The sequence below is a fragment of the Canis aureus genome, chromosome X (genome assembly GCF_053574225.1).
Source record: "Canis aureus isolate CA01 chromosome X, VMU_Caureus_v.1.0, whole genome shotgun sequence".
Taxonomy (NCBI): domain Eukaryota; kingdom Metazoa; phylum Chordata; class Mammalia; order Carnivora; family Canidae; genus Canis; species Canis aureus.
Genome location: NC_135649.1, coordinates 12,459,657 through 12,480,184, shown reverse-complemented (window position 1 = coordinate 12,480,184; position 20,528 = coordinate 12,459,657). Strand labels below are relative to the sequence as shown.

Here is a 20,528-nt window from a genome sequence, read left to right as displayed (position 1 = left end):
ACAAGCAAACTAACACACCTGATTTATAGCATTTGCCTAATTCCATGAAGCAAATATTCCCACTATGGCTAATTTCAGCCTACCAATATACTGTCATCAAACACAAAATTATGAAGAGACATACAATCAACTCTCTCAAGCAGGTCTGTGCCAGCACCAGACACCACTGCCTGTGAGTCAGCAGATCACATCCAATCTGGGATGCCTATAAAAGCAGGGAACACATGATCCTGGGGTAAACAGAAACGGTCCACTAAAAAATAATGTTTCTATTCTTACTCATGTTGCACTCTCCAAAATCTCATGGCATTACATAAAGAAAAATGTGACTTGAAAAAGAGGAGCCAGAATAGGAGGAGCTGGAAGAGGAAGAGGAGGGGAAGTTTAGAAACAAATAAAAGACTTACTATCTGTTCCTTTACAGAAAAATTTGCTATTCCTGGAAGTAAAGAATAGTAAGAAGCAGAGCGGCACTGTGTCAAGGTAATTCCATTTCGGGGAAAGATATTAGGAAGAATTTTGGTAGGATTTATACATAGACAAAGCAATGAGGCTATCAGGAATTGGTGTCTGTATACAAGAATGAAACTTAAGTCTGCTGACTCCTGAGATTGTGGGCACTGACGACCTGCCTTGTCATCCATTGACTTGGTTTAAACTAGTATAGAAATTATATGATTAGAAATATATATTGTTTTACCATTTTTATCTTTGACATCAATCTCTGCAAGGGAACTTGAACTGGGAAGAGGCAGAAATTCCTTCTTTTAGCTGCCCATGTAAATTGACCTGTAATTAGTGTAATTCCAGCAGCCTGTTAATTAGATTGTTCTTTCTACCATTACCATTGTCCACAAGAGCTATGAAAGTAAAATAGGAATAGACAGACATCTATTGATACTGTTACTATCAATATTATTGCTATTTCAGGTTTATATTATTATTCTCATTATGGATTAAGTGTGCTTCAAAAATGCAAGGCTCTTCCTGCATAAATATAATTAAAAATCCTGTATATAAAAGTATATACAAAATAAAAGCCAAATAACCAGAAAAAAAGGAATGCATGTGTCATTTAAGAATTGATTAATACATAAAGATTTTTTAAGGAAACAATAAAAAAATATAAATGTCCCAATAGAAAAATGGGCAAAGATTTGATTAGGTAACTCCTAAAATAAAATGCATATGGTCAATTAATTTAAGAAAGATTAATTTCTTAATTAATTAATTTTACTGGTGTCAATTGGATTATTTACTGACACATTACTCAATATTTTTTCCTCATTTCATTTGACACTAATGAAAGGAGAAACATTTCCATACATTCAGTAAAATGGATAAGTGGAGCTTATAATAAAACCTACTTTTTAGATTGTTGGGAGGATCAGTTAAGGTAATGCATGTGAAGTGCTTAGAATAGGGTCTGGTGCATGATAGAAGCTCAATAAATGTTAGCTCTGATGACATTATCTATTAACATGAAGAAGGTGTTCAGGGAAATGGCCTGGCAGTGGGGCAGGATGAGATAACTCAGAGGACTCTGAGAGAGAAGCTATCTGCATGGCACTGACCTTGGCATGGCCCAGCAAGAGAACATACAGAGGCATTTCAGAAGAGACAATGCCAAGGAGAGAGAAGGGTGACAAATAATGCTACTGACTTGTGCAGACCAGAGTGAAACTTTGAAGAGATTTTCCTCTCAAGAACAACCTTTGTTCTCAGAAGTAGCATCATGATATTTCTTCTGAGGATTTAAATTCTCACATTGGCCTGTCACATGCTCACACCTTGGCAAAAAGGCAATGAACTTGACATGTGCCATTCCCTGTGTAGAGACTTGCTGCAGGGCACACCTTTCCCTGAAGTAGCCTGTAATGTGTGTTTTGCTTTTGTTAATGTTTCTGTTAAGTTAGTTTAAAACAGTTAAAATTCCAGAACAAAAGCATAACTTCAGAAGCTATATTTGAAGTCTGAGACGTTTATAGTCAATTCCTATGCTGAATTTCTGAATAAAGTTGTAAGGCATAAAAATGTATTTTATTCCACTGTAGTATAATTGAAGCTTGATTACGAAAGTACATATGGTTATCTTTAAATTCAGTGTATGTGTTTCAAGTTTACAGAATGAAATTTGCAGGTTTCATAGATTTGAAAAAAGTCACACATCTGGATGGATGATATATAGTTGTGACAAAATTGCTCTTCTCTTTAATCCCTAGAGCGAAGAACATGATTTGTTCCAGCAGGGATTTTGTGGAGGTTTCGTCTTGCTTTCTTTATATTAAAAGAAACTGTGTATTGATTTCCAAGCACATCTTGACATGTTAACATCTTGTTTTATTTTTTTTTATTTTTTCTTTAGTTATTTAAGGTCACTGATTCTGAGCAAATCTGAAAACAAAACCCTTGGGAGTGGAAGCCTTCACAATAGCACAATCTTGAATTAGCTGGGAGTAGTTTTCATTTCTAACATTGGCAGCCATATTCATTGAATCGCATTTATTCTGTTGACTTTTCAATGAATGATTTTCTTTCTGGTGGGTAAAAGAATGGCAAAGATGCACCAGTAGTTGGTTAAAATAAAGAATACCTATTAACCCAATGAACATTAGTGACTTGTATCCGTCAACAAGTTACCGGTAGAGGACAGGAGAATAAAAATGTAGCCCTTTGGAATAATTGACATTTTGGCAGCTGACAATATTCAAGCAGTGAACCATTATTGGAAGAAACTTCCAGGAAAAGTTTGACATTTAAAATAGAATTGGTAGCATATAAATATTTAAAAGATCTTTTGGAGAAATTAGAACATCTGGGAAATTTCCTTGAGATAGGGAGATCTAATTTTTGCTGACAATTATTATGTTCCAGTTACTGTGCTGGCCTTTCGTTTATTCTTGACAATATTTATATGAGGCAGGTGCTATTATCACCTCCAGCTTACAGATGAGGAAACTGAGAAGCTAATATGCTCAGGGCCATATGTTAGTAATGAAGGATCCATTGTTGGCTGGCTCCAAAGATCAGTCTGTCAGTCATTGGGATTTATTGGTCATATTTCATTCCTTCCCAGTAATTAATCATTTGCTCTGGGTTGATTTTGAACCTGACAAATGAAATTTGTCAGAGGAATATAATAAATGATAGAATAATAATAGCTATCACTTAATGAGCATTTACATGTTCCAGGTGATATGCTGCACTCTTCTTTTTTTTCCATGCCTACCCCACAGGCTGTTTAATTAGCTTTATGAGATATAATTCACATACCATACAATTCACCCATTTGAAGTGCACAAGTCAGTATTTTTAAAATATAGTCAGAGCTGTGCAACTATCACTACAGTCCTTTGTAGAACATTTTCAACACCTTAAAAAGAAACTGTATATTCTTTTTTTAAAAAAAGATTTATTATTTATGAGAGACACAGAGAGAGAGAGAGAGAGAAAGGCAGAGAGAGAAGCAGGCTCCATGCAGGGAGCCTGACGTGGGACTCGATCCTGGGACTCCAGGACCTCGCCCTGGGCTGAAGGCAGCACTAAATCGCTGAGCCATCCAGGGATCCCCAAACTCTATATTCTTTAGCTATCATTTCCCAATAGCTTTTTCCCTCAGCCAGAAGCAACTGCTAATCTGCTTTGTCTGTGTAGATTTCCCTGTTCTGAGCATTTCATGTGAATAGAGTGATATACTATGTGGTCTTTTGTGACTGACTTGTGTCACTTAGCATGTTTTCAAGGTTCATCCATGTTGTAGATGGATTAGTACTTCATTCCTTGTGATGACCGAATGCTATTTAATTATGTGGATATGCCACATTTTTGTTTATCCATTCATCAGTCGATGGGCATTTGGGTTGTTTCCACTTTGAGGATTATAAATATTGCTGCTATGAACATCCATGTACAATTTTTTTGTGTGTGGACATATATTTTCATTATCTTGGGGAGACACTGTAATTAGAATTGGTGGGTCATATGGTAACTCCGTTTCACTTTTTGAGAAATTGCCAAACTCTTCCAAAACATCTGCACCATTTTACATTCTTGGTAATAGTGGGTGAGAGTTCTGATTTCTCTACATTCTCACCAATATTTACCGTTATCTGAATTTTTATATTCTAGTCATTCTAGTGTGTATGTAGTACCTCTCGGTGGTTTTTATTTGCTTGGCTAATGATGTCAAGGAATGTTAATGTGCTTGTTGGTCATTTGTATATCTTCCTTGGAGAAATGTCTGTTCAGATCCTTTGCCCATTTTTATTTGGGTTATTTATCTTTTTATCATTGACTTGTAAGAGTTCTTTATATATTCTGGATAAAAATTTCTTATAGGACATATGATTTGCAAATATTTTCTCCCATTCTGTGAGGTGTTGTGCTATATTCTCTAAGTGATTTATTTCATTTGATCTTTATAACAGCCTTATGAGATATTATCCCTCCTATTTTTAGAGATCAGAAAACAGGTTCAGAGTGGTTAGGTACCTAGCTTAACTCACAGGGTTAATATGGTATGATTCCCAGATTTGAGCCCCAATCTATTATTAGAAGTTCAACTAAAGCTCTCCATTCTCTTGCCTTGATGCTCATATACACTGTATGTATTTGAAGAAATAAATTGAATCTTAGGATTGCATTGGCCTGTCTATGCTTCACTCCTAGACATTCCAGTAGATAAACACTGAAAAGAAAAAAAAAAAACACTTTGGCGATACTTCGCAAATTGATTATCTGGGGACAGTGCTGATTCCCAGAAGAAAGGGGGTAGCCACACAGCTCCCGAGGCAGGTTGAATTGATGTTCTGAGTCTGGATTTATAAGCATGGGGAATTGTTCTTTTAAAAGACATTGACAAAGAGAAACCTTTTAATGTGAGCCAGATGCAGCCATGATTTTGATTAAATGTTTGCTGGTAACCATACTTAGGTGGGAACATCTGCCCACTGATGAGCTCCCTGGAGTTTTAGCAGGTGAATTTATGTAGGAAATACAATTCCAAGTACTTCTTCCTAAAGAGAGATGCTAGGGGGGAAAAGTTCACTTTTTTTCCTTCCATTTTTTTTCACCTGCCATTTAGGAGACCTAAGGAGATGCATTCCTGTATTGGGATAATACCACTTCCCCTTGACCTCTTTGCTTCCCCAGTTTAAGCTTTGCAGCTGGCCAATGCTGGTACCTACATCTGGGCCACATGTGTGCGGGCATCTTGGGTTGTCTAAAAATAGTGCACAGCCCCATATGCCTATAATAGCAACCTGCTGACATTAGAATATGCTGCTATTTTTCATACACACCCACACTCCTGAGCATACACACTCCTTTCCTTTCAAATCTACCCTTTTAGATGTCCTTCCTAATCTATCTTTGGAAGGCTACATCATGCAGGATACATGATATTTAGAGGAAACATGTTCCTATTGGTGTTTTTGGATTCTTCTGGGTTCTAGGTCAATCTTAAGCAATCCCCTGTCAGGAGGGCTTTACTTACCTCCCAGACTGCCATGCAATGGCAAGGTTTATTTGTCTCATCACTTATACTTAAGTCACTACCTGGTATATTATCCATCATTACCTAGATTTTTATCCACATACTGTTCTACTAGACATGACAGAATTGGATTCAACTCTCCCCATCTTCATAAGCTCTTCTTTTCTGCCCTCTGTAACTGATAGTTGATGGTTAAGAAACTCTACAGTAGCTTCAAATTTTTCTCTCAATGTTCATCTCTGTTTTATAAGTAGAATATTGTTCTGCATTGAGGAAATCACTTCCCTGCAGTACTCTTAGGCAAACATTAGTCTCCTCATATACCCCAGGGAGTAGAGGTGGAGTAGCTGGCTGCTTTGCTCCTCATTATCACTTCTGACCATTTCTGCTCCTTTCTCCTTGGAAATCCAGACCTCATTTGTAGTTCACATTATTAAACAATATCATGTCCTTACTCCTTTCCTTTCATTCATTAGACGCTTTAGTTCTGGAGTCCCTTTTACCTCTCCACTTTTCTCACTGCCACCATTTTATCAACTTCAACATCTGTCATCTATGTGGGTATTCATCCAACAGTTTTGGCCTTGCAAATCTTTCATGTCCTTATGTCCAATGATATTTTTCTTCCATCATACTTAAGCCACTCACGTTAATGCTCATGCTGTAGACATTGCCATTCTCATAAATCGTACCAATTCTGAAATCTTTTTTTTTTAATTTTTATTTATTTAGGATAGTCACAGAGAGAGAGAGAGAGAGAGGCAGAGACACAGGCAGAGGGAGAAGCAGGCTCCATGCACCGGGAGCCCGACGTGGGATTCGATTCCGGGTCTCCAGGATCGCGCCCTGGGCCAAAGGCAGGCGCCAAACCGCTGCGCCACCCAGGGATCCCCAATTCTGAAATCTTTATTTTAAAACATACATCTCTTGAGCTACAACTGGTTGTTCTTTCTGCAAAAAATACCTCCTCCACATGTATGTATGTACACACACACACACACACATACACACAAATCCAGCAGTTCTTCAACTTTGAATTGCAGTCTATGAAATCTACTGTAATTTTCACCCTTCTTATTCCTCACTTCCTCATTCTTTAGCAATATAGAGTTCACATTTCATCATTATTATCACTTACTTTCATAGACCTTCATCTCCATGCCTACTGTAACACTCTAGTACATTCCTAGACAAATCACAACCCTTGTGAAATCTAGCTATCTGTCTATTCTGTTCCTATAAATGAGTGATGAATGTTGTAGAAATTTACAAGACTGAGCTAACTCATACCACCTTAAATTCTTGACCACAAATCTCAAATCAGCAATCCTTCCATATCATGTGCCCATTTCCATTTTTTCAAAATAAATACTCAACATCTTATCCTCTTCTTAGTTCTTAAACACCCCAGACTAGCTCCTATCATTTTATGACCTTGCCTCATCCTTCATTGAGAAAAATGAAGAATCAACGGAGAATTCCCTTAAATCTTTCCCACCAAATCCATCATCTTACCTGCATTGGTAATCATTTCCTTCTTTTCTGTACAGTATATAAACATCACCTCTTCTCATGTAAAGTGAACCCTTCTACTTTTACTATGTATCCTATCTACCATTGCTCTAAATACTCCATTAGTGTTCTCAATATTTTTTCTTTGACAACTATTGCCTTGATCTTTTATATTATCAATTTTATTGAATCATTCACATCAGCATACAGATGTGCTCTAAAATATACCCTTTTAAAAATATATTCTCTTGATACCAAATTGCCCTCTGACTATGGTCCCAGTTTCTCCTCTCCTTGGCACCAATCCTTGCAAAAGAAATTGCCTATTTACCACCCACATCCCCACCTCACAAGATCTCCTTAATACACACTATTGAGGTTTATATTAAATATTTTCCATTATTTTAATATCCTTTTTAAAAAGATACCAATTACCTCCATATTACTAAGTTCAGTAGCCTTTGTCCCCATCTTACCTATGAAAAATATTTAATAAAGTTGACTATTTTTTCCTTCTTATACATGATCAGCCCTTTGATTTTGTAATGCTCATTTTACCTGCCCCCCCATTGTTTTCAATTGTTTTGGTCATATACTCAGAAGTGGAATTGCTAGGTGATACGGCAAGTCTATGTTTAACTTGTTGAGGAACTGCCAAACTGTTTTCCAGAGGCAACACCATTTTATGTTCCCACTGTAAGTGTGTGAGGGTCTTAATTTCTTCACCTCCTTGCCAATACTTGGTATTTTCTGTTTATTTATTATTGTCATTGAGGCACAATTGATATACAACATTATATTACTTTCAGATCCACAATATACAGTGATTCAGCATTTATATACATTGCAAAATGGTCAAAACAATAAGTCTGTTATTATTACCATCTGTTACCATCTGTTACCTTACAAAGTTAATACAATATTTTTTAGAAGATTTTATTTATTTATTCATGAGACACACAGAGAGAGGCAGAGACATAGACAGAGGGAGAAGCAGGCTCCATGCAGGGAGCCTGATGCAGGACTCAATACCTGGACCTCAGGATCATGTCCTGAGCAGAAGGCAGATAGTCAACCCCTGAGCCACCCAGGCATCCCAATACAGTATCATTATCTATATTCTCCATACTATACATTATATCCCCATGACTTATTTATCTTATAACTGAAAGTTTGTACTTCTTAACCCATTTTGCCCTCCCACATCCCATCTCACCCTGGCAACAAACTAATCTGTTCTTTGTATCTCTGAGTCTAAGTTTTATCTTGTTTTTAGATTCCATATAAAAGTGAAAATATTCAGTGTTTGTCATTTTCTGTCTAACTTATTTCACTTAGCATGATACCCTCAATGTTCATCTATGTTGTTGCAAATAGTAAGATTTTTTTATCGCTGAATAGTATTCCATTGTTTATGTATATATACTACATCTTTTTTTATCCATTCATCTGTCAGTGGACACTTAGGTTGTTTCCATATCTTGGCTACTGTAAGAAATGTTGCAGTGAACATAAAGATGCATAGATCTTTTTGAATTAGTGTTTTTGTTTTATTCGGATACACAGTAGTGGAATTAATGGATCATATGGTAGTTCTATTTTAAATTTTGTTGAGGAAACTCCATGCTCTTTTCCATAGTGGCTGCATCAATTTACATTTGCATCAACAGCACACAAAGATTCTTTTTTCTCTACATCCTCACCAACACTTACTGTTTCTTGCCTTTTTCATAATAGCTATTTTAACAGGCATAAGCCATTTTAACAGGCAATGATAGCTCATTGTGATTTTGATTTGCGTTTCCCTCATGATTGGTGATGTTGAACATCTTTTCATGTGCCTGTTGGCCATCTATATGTCTTCTTTGGGAAAATGTCTATTCAGATCCTCTGCCATTTTTTAATTGGATTGTTTGTTTTTATGTTATTGAGTTGTTTGAGTTAATTATGTATTTTTTCAGAGCACATTTTACCTTTATTTTATTTTTTATTTTTAAATGTTAATTCCAGTGTAGTTAACATACAATGTTATATTCGTTCAGGTGTACAATATAGAATATAACAATTCTTTTTTTATTTTTATTTTTTAATTTATTTTTTTGTATATTTATATTGGAGTTTGATTTTCCAACATATAGTATAACACCCAGTGCTCATCCCATCAAGTGCCCCCCTCAGCGCCTGTCACCCAGTCACTCCATCCCCCCACCCACCTCCCGCTTCCACAACCCCTTGTTCGTTTCCCAGAGTTAGGGGTCTCTCATGTTCTGTCAGCCTCTCTGATTTATAAGTTTTGGATGTTAACCTCTTGTTGGATATATGATTTGCAAATACCTTCTCCAAAATTAGTATGTTTCCTTTTCTTTTGTTGATGGTTTCCTTAGCTGAGCAGTAGTCCCATTTGTTTCCTTTTTCTTTTGTTTCCCTTGCCTTTGGAATCAGATCCAAGAAAACATGGTTAAGGCTGATGTTAAGGAGCTTTCCCTCTATGTTTTCTTCTAGGGGTTTTATGGTTTTGGGTTTTTCATTCAAGTCTTTAATCCATTTTTAGTTAATTTTTATACATGCTGTAAGATAGTCATCTAGTTTTATTCTTTTGCATGTAGCTATCCAGTTTTCCCAATATCATTTATTAAAGAGACCATCTTTTCCATTGCATATTCTTGCCTCCTTATTGTTGACCATACATGCATGGGTTTATTTCTGGGCTCTTTATTCTGTTCCATTGATCAATGTGTCTGTTTTTGTCAATACTGTATGGTTTTGATTACTATAGGTGTGTAGTATATTTGAAATCAGGGAACATACCTCTGGCTTTGTTCTTCTTTCTCAAGATTGTTTTGCTATTTAGGATCCTTTGTGTTACATACATATTTTAGAATTATTTGTCCTAGTTCTATAAAAAATGCCATTGAAATTTTGATAGGAATTGCATGGAATCTGTAAATTACTTTTATTTTTTGTGGTTTCTTCTATGACCAGTAGTTAGTCAATAACATGTTGTTTAGTCTCTACATATTTGTAGTTTTTCAGTGTTCTTTTATTTCTGTATTTTACCATCATAGTAGGAAAAGATGCTTGATATCATTTCAATTTTCTTGAATTTATTAGACTTATTTTGTTACCTAACATATGATCACCCTGGAGAATGTTCTTTGTGAAGAATGTGTATTCTATTGCTTTCAGATGGAATGTTTTGTATATATCTATTAAATCCATCTTATCTAATGTGTTGTTTAAGGCTGATATTTTCTTATTGATTTTCTGTCTGGATGATCTAGCCATTGATGTAAGTGGGATGTAAAATCCCCTACTATTATTATATTGCCATCAATTTCTCCTTTAAGTCTGTTAATATTTACTTTATATATTTTTGCTGGGTACATATATGTTTATAAATATTATGTCTTTTTGTTGAATTGGCTCCTTTATCATTATGTAGTGCCCTCCTCTGTCTTTTATTACAGTCTTTAAAGTCTCTTTTGTTTGATATGTGTATAGCTGCACCATATTTATTTTCATTCCCATGTATGTTGAACATCTTTTTCAATCCCTTCACTTTCAGTCTGCATGTATCCTTATTTCTGAAATGAGGTTTTTGGTAGTATATAGATGTGTCTTCCTTTTTAAATCCATTCAGTCACTCTATGACTTTAGACTGGAGAATTTAGCTGCAGGCTAAGTAAATAAGTCTTTTTCATAGGAGACTGGAATTATCTTTCAGTCTGCTGTCTATGCAATGCCCTGGGTGTAATGGCCTGCCAAGATCTATCTTTCCAATTGTTACAGTCTCATGCATCTCTGGAATACCAGTTCTATTGGCCACAGGTCCAGACAATCAAGGGGTGTCCTCTGGGTGGATTGTGTGCACTTATTGGCTTTAGCATGGCAACTGGAAAATGTTGGAAGTAGGGAATGCTCACTGGCTTCAGAATGGTAGTGGGACAATATTTTGACTCTACCTTCCCACAGGCTTCAGCAATGTACTGGGAGAGTCACTTGTCGATGGACATGTGCCAGCTTTAGTCTGAGAGCAGGAGAATGCCATGACCTCTCATTCTTGCTGGTCCCAGCTAGGGAGTGGAGGACTGTCACAACAACCTACATTCACAGACTTTAGGTACAGAGTGGAGAACTCCATGGCTGTTTGTGCTACACTGCCCCAGCCAGGGAGCAGGGGAGCATTGCAATCACTCACACTCTCCAGCCTCAACAAGTGCTGGGACTGCTTGCCCATCCCAGTCACAGCAACATAGTGGGAGGGTGCTGTGTTTGAGCTTACCTGCCTGTGCTAGCAGGCTGTGTGGAGGGTGCCTCAATGGCATCCACCAGCATCCCTGCCTCCAGGGAACATCTTAACTCTATCCCTTGTCCCTCCAGCAGATGCCCCCAAATCAACATATGAATCTCCCTCATATATAGTCTAGGTACTTTTCAAACTGCTGTTTTTTTTCCCCCCTGTGTCTCAGAGTAAGTGAAACTGCATATGAGCCATCCAAGAGGGAATCTGTTTCCTATAGCACTTTGGGCCCCTGGATGTCAGCCCCATTGGTTTTTCAAGTCAGATGTTCTGAGGACTCATCTTTCTGGTGCAGATCCCAGGGACTAGGGTGCCCTATGTAGGGCATCAGCCCTTCATTCATTCTGGAGAAGCACTTGTCTGGTGAGATCCCTCTCTATTGTGTGTAACCATGCAGAGGCGGGTGGGCTTGTGTGTGAGGGGAGGGAAGACTGTGCCTTGCCTCTCCTACCTGTTTAAATGTGGTCCTTTTATCTTTTGTTGTGGAGAGAAGTTAATCTAGTTTTCAGATCCTTTCAGAGGGAAATGATCCATATGTAGCTATAAATTTGGTGTGTGCATGGAAGGAAGAAAGTTCAAGATCTTATACTGCCATCTTGGACCTCTTCAATTAAAAAAAAAAAAAAAAAATATATATATATATATATATATATATATAGTCTTCCTAGTGGGTGTGAAGTGGTATCCCATCATGGTTTTGATTTGCATTTCCCTAATGACTGACATTGAGTGTATTTTCATATGTTTGTTGGCTATCTGTATATCTTCATTGGGAAAATGTCTATTCAAGTCCTTTATCTAATTTTTAATCGGGTAATTTGTATTTTTGTTGTAAGAGTTCTTTTTGTATTCCGGATGACTGATCTTTATCAAATATATGATTTGCAAATATTTTTCTTTTTCTCTAGTGTGCATTTTCACTTTCTTGCTAGTATTTGTTTGCAGGAGAAAACACTTCTAAAATTTTTATATAGTCCAATTTACTCTTTCTTGCTTGCTTGTGCTTTTGGTGTCATATCTAACAAACCATTGCTTAACAAACTTCTATTTGTTTCCAATCTCCATAACTAACCAGAAGAGCTCAAATACATTCATTCAATAGATATACTTGTGACCACTTACTACTATGTGCTAGGCCCTACCCTAGATACTGGAGATTGTGATGTAACAGGATAGTGGAGACAGAAATTGCTAGCTAATCTCTCAGTTCAAGTTCTCTTCTTCTTTGTGCAATTAGGTGTGGCTATGTGAGTTTTTGGCAATGAAATGTAGGTAGGAGTAATGCATGTCTCTTTTGATCCTGGTCCATAAATATTCCCATGTGCCCTCTTTCATGTTCTTTTCTACTTCTGCAAATGGAATGGAGATGGCCTTAGGAGTCCCAGCAGAGCTGACAATAAGTGCTATTTTGCCACTTACCTCAATAGAGTTGTGATGAGTTTTAAATATGGATATGAATATTTAGCATAATTCCTACATAGAGTTAATGGTCAATAAACGTTAGTTTCTATAATTATTACAGTCTTTGGATGCCACAGTAATCAGCTGGGATGGCGAAAATATAAGAAACCCTACATAATTCAGCAGATAGTGCAATTAGGTCTGCTATCCTATAGATTGTCAGGCTTGCTGATGTTAGCAGTCTCTTCTCTTATACAGCTTCTCTGTTAATGAACCAGGATAATTCTAAGCCACCTTAAATAATATTTAAAGAACCATAATTTGGAAAATACTAATGCAGTGAAAAGCAGCTTAAACTAAAAACAATATGAGAAGCTTGGTTATAGTGGTTATGAGAATTCTAAATTGTGGTAGAACATCTTTCATTTGCACAGCACTGTTTTGTAAAAAAGTCCTGGAACTTTCTCTTCTTCTACTTAAGTATATTTGATAAGAAAGCCCTGGTACTTTCTCCTGTGGGGCCAGGAGGAAGTTTAGACTATTCAAGCCCTGACCTCTGTGTGGGAACACTTAGTCCAGCTTCATTCATTTGCCACCATAAAAACCAAACCAGTCTCTTTTTTCTGCCCTCTCAAGCCATTCTTGAACCTGTTTGAGAGCCTGCCTTGCTCTCTCCAGAAAGTCTCATTATGTAAGTAACAAGCTTTCTCATACTCTCTTGGTGAATGTGCCCTTAGTCTTGACATCCAACTAAATTTGGGGTAAAGGACCCATTCTGTCTCTGTGGAGTGATCACAGTAATTGGCCCTGTAAGCCGGACACCAGGGTACTTTCCACCACCACCAGGGGTCTTTATTCTCTTGCTTTGGCTTCCTAACTGGGTCTGCTGCATGCTGGTGAGCATGCACTCTTAGCTACTGCCCACTGGCTGACTTGTACTTTGAACTGTGATCTTTTGTACTACATTTGTGGATTCTACTGAGAGTGTGCTGAAGATTTGATCAATATAAGTCAGTTTAGCAAATTGGCATATAGTGACAAGATTGGATTGGAGCCTTCCTTAAAGCAGTCATAGATTATGTGTCTCATCTTGGACCTATATGTGAGTTTTAAATCATGTGTCTCAATTACAAAGTACTATGTGACTGGCACTAAGCTCAAGTGAATGACTCTTACCTTATAAATATTGGTTGTGTCTCAACCAGGTGTTGAGACTGATGGTCTGTTTAATATATAGGCTCATTGGGCGGGGGAAGAATGGTTGCTATGTGGGATGCTGAGTCACAATTCTAAAAGCAGACTACTCACTAGGACCTTACAAAATGTTTCTGCTGCTGTTTATACCTCTCTCTCTCTCTCTCTCTCTCTCTCTCACACACACACACACACACACACACACACACACACACACGAGATACTGATCCTCAGGGTTCTATAGAGAAATATCTATGGCACTCCTATAACAAAGCCAAAGGATTAACTCTACCATTGCCATGGAGGTTCATAACCCTGATGATACTGATTTGATTTGGGGTTTTCCAGAAGAAAAACTTATAAATATGAGCCAGGCAGAAAAGAACCCACTGAAGTATATCCAGTAACCCCCCCCCCCCCCACACACACACCCTGGAAAAATTGCCTGGTAGAGCCAAGTGTTGGAGGGAAGTGTGATAATTCATGTCTCTACTGAGACTTAAATATGGGCCCATTAGCTCAGAGGGGCTTTAAGTAAGACATCTAAAATGTTAGGCAATGTATATGTGGTATATTATATATATTATTCAGCCATGAAAAAAGAGGAAGTCCCACCTTTTGTGATATGAATAGACTTGAGGGGGTATTATGCTAAGTGAAATAAACCAGACAGAGGACAAATAGGCATGGTATCACTTATCACTTACCCCCACCAAAAAAAGTCTAACTCATAGAAATAGAGAATGGAAGAGATTACCAAGGCCTGAGGAGTAAAGGAAATAGGGAAAGGTTGGGGAAAAGGTGCAAACCTTCAGCTATAAGATTAATAGTGTCTGATTAATAGTGTCTAATGTAAGAAAACACAAAGCCAAAACAAACAAAAAACACCGCTAAGCTGTCAAGATCCTCAAAAACAAGTAGTCTAAAACCTGTCACAGCCAAGAGGAGCCTAAAAAGTTAACTAAATTTACTGTGGTATCCTATATGGCAGAAAAAGGACATTACGTAAAAACTAAGGGAATCTGAATAAGGACCAGACTTCAGTTAATAATAGTTTGTTTCATTGTTGGTTCACTAAGTTTAACGAAAGTATCATACTAATATAAGACATTAATAAATAAGGGAAATTGGGCATGGGATATTTATGTATGATTTTCACAGTTTTTCTGTATACTTAAAACTGTTCTAAAATTAAAAGTTTATTTAAAAAGCACAAAATACCAGGTACTGTTGAGCGCTAGGAGATGACAGAATGGACCAATGAATGGGAGTGGCCATGGGGAATGGCTTGAAGGAATCACCTTCTCCCTGCCATGTGTACCACAAGAATTGAACCAGGGTCGATGAGAATGAATAACAGGTCAGTTTGAGAGGGCTCTTTAGGAAGTGCTGAGAAAGCTCCCCCTTTCTCTAACCAGAGCATCTGAGCTCCTCTGCTTTCTTCCCCTCCTCCAGTGGCTGTGCACAGGTGGTGCTTTGTGATGCCAAACACCCCAGGGCTACCATTGGCTGGAGGAATTTCCTGCTGACCAATCAAAGCTAAAGGGCGTGGCTCCCCATTGTCCCTGGAGGGTATATAAAGGGCTCAGGGGCCCTGGAGAGGGCCAGTGTTGCTACAACATGGCGGAGGTTATTGAGGCAGTGCTGGGGTCTAATTCAGATGCTGAAAACAAAACCGAAATCGCAGATGTGAGAAAAGTTCCAGAAATCAAAGAGAGGAAGACCCCTTGTCAATCGAAGGACAAAGAACGTGAGAAGGTCAGATTACCCTACTCATGTACCTCCTCTTTTTCTCCTTCGATCCCCTACCCAAGACCCCTATCCTGCCCTTGTCTAGCACAAAACCCCTTCTTAGGATGCGCCCATTCTTTTAAAGTCCCCCTTCCCAATTATTTTCCATTGCCTTCCCCAAAACCAATGTCTTTCCGGGCTCACTTTGTTTTCCTTCCAGCTGCGGAAGATACTTGCAAAAGTTAAATCGGCCCTTCAGGACAATGCAGAAAAGCGTAAGAAAGGAAGGAAATCGACCATACTGGTCTGTTACCGCAGACACAGCAAAGTGAAGACTGAAAATCAGCTGAAGATGAAGACGGAAGAAGAAAGCCTGTCCCCACTCCGGGCAACACCCTATGCCTGCCAGGGGCCAAAGATCTCAAAGTAGCTGTTACCTCCCCAGAAAAAGCACTGGAGAGATGGATGCTTAGGTAGAGATCAAAATTTTCATGGTGGTCACCTGTGAGGAGACCAATGAAGTGCACGGATATTGATTAAAACAACAAGTTGCAAATGGAGATGTGTGTCTGTGTCTTTGTGTTCTCTGACGGTGAGAGGGGAAAGGAAAGGGGCAAGTGTATGAGATGGGAGGGAGGTGGAATCCTTGAAGTTTGGGGCCCAGACCAGCTGGTCCATAGTTAGCTGGAAATTGGGAACGAAGACTAGATGAGAACTGCAGACTGAAGATAAGTTTCCTCTAACACATTATCCCACTAGAGAGTGAGAAAAAGACTTGATGTTTCTGTGTGTTCCAGGTTAGGGGGTTCCAGATAGGGAGATGGGTGATATATGGGGGGTGGCAGTGTGTAATAATGAATCTGATTATTTCTAGAGAGTTTGAGTGGGGGTGTGGAGGGGGAGAGGGAGAGAGAAACTTAAACAGATACACTGATCACAGAGGCCAATGCGGGGCTTAATCCTACAACCCTGAGGTCATGACCTGAACCCAAACCAAGAGCTTATCAATTTGAAAAAATACAACCCTATGGACCTTCATCCCTAGTGAAAATAACACCTTCTACCCCTGATTTTATTTAAAAGGCCCAATCTAAATGAAAACAGGGACTTGAAAGATTGAAACCCATTATATAAGACCTATTTAGACAAGGTGTAATTATCCCCACTGTTTCTGCATTTAACAGTCAAATTGGACTCTGTTTTTAGACCTGGGAAATATGAATGGTGCCTCAGTGTGAATTTTCATGCCCTTAATGTCATGGCCCCACCCATTAGAACTTCATATCTTAGTATTATTGAAATTACTGATTCCATCCAATAAGTAACTGATACTTTGAAGGCACAGCAAGGTATTTGGTTAACATGTTGTATTCAGTGCCTATTTCAGCAGTCTCTCAGCTATAGTTAACCTTCACCTTGAAAGGGACACACTATACCTTTACCTGGGTACCGGATGGGATACTTCTCCCATTCCTATCATCTCACATAATCTTTGCCCGCAATATCTTAATATCTTGCAGGCAATATCTTAATACCTTAATCTAGCTTTTCCCATATGTACAGGTATGACATCACACTAATGACATCCTTTGAGGAGATGATTGTGACATGCCTATTCATGTCATAGGCATTCATGACATGCCTATTCACTGTCACAAAGGAACTTATAAAAGAGGATGACCCATTACTCCCACGCACAGTACAGGACCCTACCACCTCAGTTAAGTTCTTGAAAATTACGTGGTAAGCTAAGGACTGCTCCAGTCCTGTTGGTGTGAAGAGACACCTTTTAGCCTTCTTAATACCTTCTAATAGCCTTCTTAATTGTTAAAATAAGCCTAAAATCTTTTAGACATTTTTTTGGACTCTGGGGGCAATATTCCTCATAATACAAATTTTACTTAAGTCCATTTGTTCCTTTGCTTGCAAATAGGCCTACCTTGACTGAGGTGCCCTGAAATAAAAGGCCTAAGAATCTTTCTAAATTGATTTGGAACTGGCGCTCCTATTAGGCCCCCCCAGAGACTCCTTTACTGTAGAGGTTTTAACCTCCTGTAATATTTCTTGGAGTCCCTAGAATATCCATAATGTCCATTAGTTGCCCATGCACTTCTGATACAAGGAACTCCCTTCCTTGGCCCAATGCTATATGCCATTAGTATGGCACATACTGTACTTTCCTAGAAATATAGGCTTTCTCAAGTCCTGAAGCTGTGACTCTCCATATCCAGCTGCTCATTATGACTTTGATTATGACAGCAGCACTCTGCAAGCTCAGCATGGCCAATGAGGCCTCCTTGCTCCAGGATGAAGCCCAAGCAGGGCTTTCTGTATAACCCACCAACTGGAGAGGGAAACTTCCCCTGCACTCAATCTTTTGCCAGATGCCATAGTGCTAGAAGAGGTTATCTGTCTCTTAGAACTTTTGAATACCTGGGGATCTCCTTAGGATCAACAGAGAGAATGCCAAAAGGAGTTAATTCACTTAATCAATGATATTATCACTGTCACACTTAATGGAGCTTGCTTCAGAGCTGCTGCTTTTCATCCCTTAATCAGGATGTTTCTGATAAAAGACAGGACCCAAGGGTTAGCTCAATTGGCTAAACTTTAGGCAGTCATCTTAGCACTGGATGTCTTGGCCAACAATTGGTCTCATCCGCACATTTTTTACAGATCTTTGGGCCACTGCCAATGGTCTGACCATCTGTTCTGGCCAATGCAAACAATTCCTTACACAGGGTTGCCTTACATAGGGTAGAGACCTCTTGGAATGTCTTGCCTCACCTAAAATATCTAAAATATAAATTAAGGTCACATATTTCTCCTCACCTATTAAAGACACAATACAAGGTCTCACCATGTCACTGCTTATCATCCTCAGAGTTCTACACATTGATAGTGACCAAGGCATTCATTTCAATTCTCAGAATACACAATGCTGGGCTCTTGAACAAAATATTCAATGGAGCATTTACCTCTCCTACTGGTATCAGGCTACAGATGCCATAATAGCTTGAATAAACAAGTCCAAATTAAGCTAAATATACCATGAAATATTTTTGTTATCAAACATTAGGGATGAATTGAAGTAGAGTTTAACTCCATTTTTTTCAGGTTTATTGAAGTAAAATAAACAAATACTGCATATATTTAAGGGGTACAGCTTAATGTTTTGATATATATGTATATTGTGAAATAATCACAACCATCTAATTATTCATCACTTCACATATTTACCGTTTTTTTTTTTGTTTTACTCTATTTTTGATGCATAACTCATTATGTAAGTAATAATCTTTTTGTACCCTCTTGGTCCATGTGTGGCATCATTAGTCTTGAAACTTGAACTAAATTTTGATTGGGGGGTATACCTCCTACTTCTGCAAGGTGACAACAAGCTCACATACTCCACAGAAATTCAATGCCATAGATGGAGAGAGAGAAGGAGAGAGATTAGTTAGGCATGTATGTAGGTATGGTACTTTAAGAAAGATACCAGTATTTCAGGAAAAAATATATCCTGAGTGACTAGTATGTATCAGACAGTGTTCTAGGACCTGGGCTTACCATGAAGAACATAAGGTCTATAGTTCCTGCTGTCACGTAATCACATTTATATGAATGAAGAGATAGTTAAGAGTGTTGCTGTGGAGCAGAGGATAGCTGCTTCAGCCAGCGGATGTGGGGAAATCTCTGAGGAGTTGAGATTTGAACTGAGACCTAAATAATGAGATAGAGTAAGCTGTGTGAAGACTTGAAAGAAGAGCATTTTTGTAGAAAGAACAGCAAGTAGCAATGTCATGAGGTAAGAACAAAAACAATGCGTTAAGGAGTAGCAAAAGGGTGAGTGTGACTGGAGTACAGAGACAGGGGCAGGGTGAAGGTGATGACTGAAACCAGAAGCTGGCAGAGATGAGGCTGCACCGGAAACAGGGACTTGCAAGGTGAGAACTTGCATTTTATTTTATGTGCAGTAGAAAGCTACTGGATGGTTTGATACAAGTGATGTAGTCTGAGTTATGTTTAAAGAGTTCACTGGTGTGCCTGCCTTCAGCCCAGGGCGTGGTCCTGGAGTTCCAGGATCAAGTCCCACATCGGGCCCCCTGCATGGAGCCTGCCTCTCTCTCTGCCTATGTCTCTGCCTCTCTCTGTGTGTGTTTCTCGTGAATAAATAAATACAATCTTTTAAAAAAAATAAAAAATAAAAAATAAAAAGTTCACTGGATGTTGTAGATTGTGTAGGACCAGAGAGGTGATATTGTGTTGCAGCAGTACAGGGGTGAGGTGATGGTGGCTGGGACTAGGGTTGTAGCAGGGGGGGGAACACAACTTAGTGTTGAGTAGAACAGTTTTGAGCATGTGATTTGCAGTCCAACCTCCATATACAGATTTACCACCTAAAAGCTATTTGACCTCAAGTAAGTTTCTTAGCATGTCTAAGGTTAGGTTCCTTACCTGTAAAATGGAAATAATATGTGTCTGTGTCTTAGAGTCATTCTTGGATTGAATGAGGTAATTTATGTGAAATGCTTGACATTATAATTAGACTCATAATAAGCATTTGATTAAGTGGGTTCTGTTATTATCATCAATAATATACATAAATAAGTAGACAAATAAGTAAATAAATATTCCTTCTTGTTTCTTCCCACACCCCCACTCCCCAAGAGCTAATATGTCTTGTGTGAGCTGCTGTTAACCCATGACTACCAAACAGTTGTTTGATTTTTCTTGAAGACACGAGTATTTTGGGGCATCTTCTCACAACAGTGAGTCATTCTGGTACCTTTAGATACTTCACAATAAATGTCTGTATATGGCTTACGATTAATTTATATAATGAAGTGGCAGTGATAGCTGATCTTTAAAATTCCCTCTTTCTATCTAATGAAT

General features: G+C 38.3%; 1 protein-coding gene across 1 annotated transcript; it reads left to right on the top strand.

Moving 5' to 3' along the window:
- The first annotated feature begins 364 nt into the window (after positions 1-364).
- On the top strand, positions 365-16,192 carry LOC144307851 (uncharacterized). The gene is made up of 3 exons (XM_077887898.1): positions 365-483; positions 15,357-15,659; positions 15,853-16,192. Exons 2-3 carry the CDS (start codon positions 15,522-15,524, stop codon positions 16,060-16,062), a joined length of 348 nt encoding a protein of 115 aa, XP_077744024.1. The 5' UTR covers positions 365-483; positions 15,357-15,521; the 3' UTR covers positions 16,063-16,192.
- The last annotated feature ends 4,336 nt before the right edge of the window (positions 16,193-20,528 follow it).

What these genes read in the sequence shown, in the direction of transcription:
- LOC144307851 (XM_077887898.1), top strand. Translation starts at nt 15,522, where the DNA reads ATGGCGGAGGTTATTGAGGCAGTGCTGGGGTCTAATTCAGATGCTGAA. An exon ending in AGGACAAAGAACGTGAGAAG is followed by an intron (nt 15,660 to 15,852) that starts GTCAGATTACCC and finishes TTTTCCTTCCAG; the next exon opens with CTGCGGAAGATACTTGCAAA.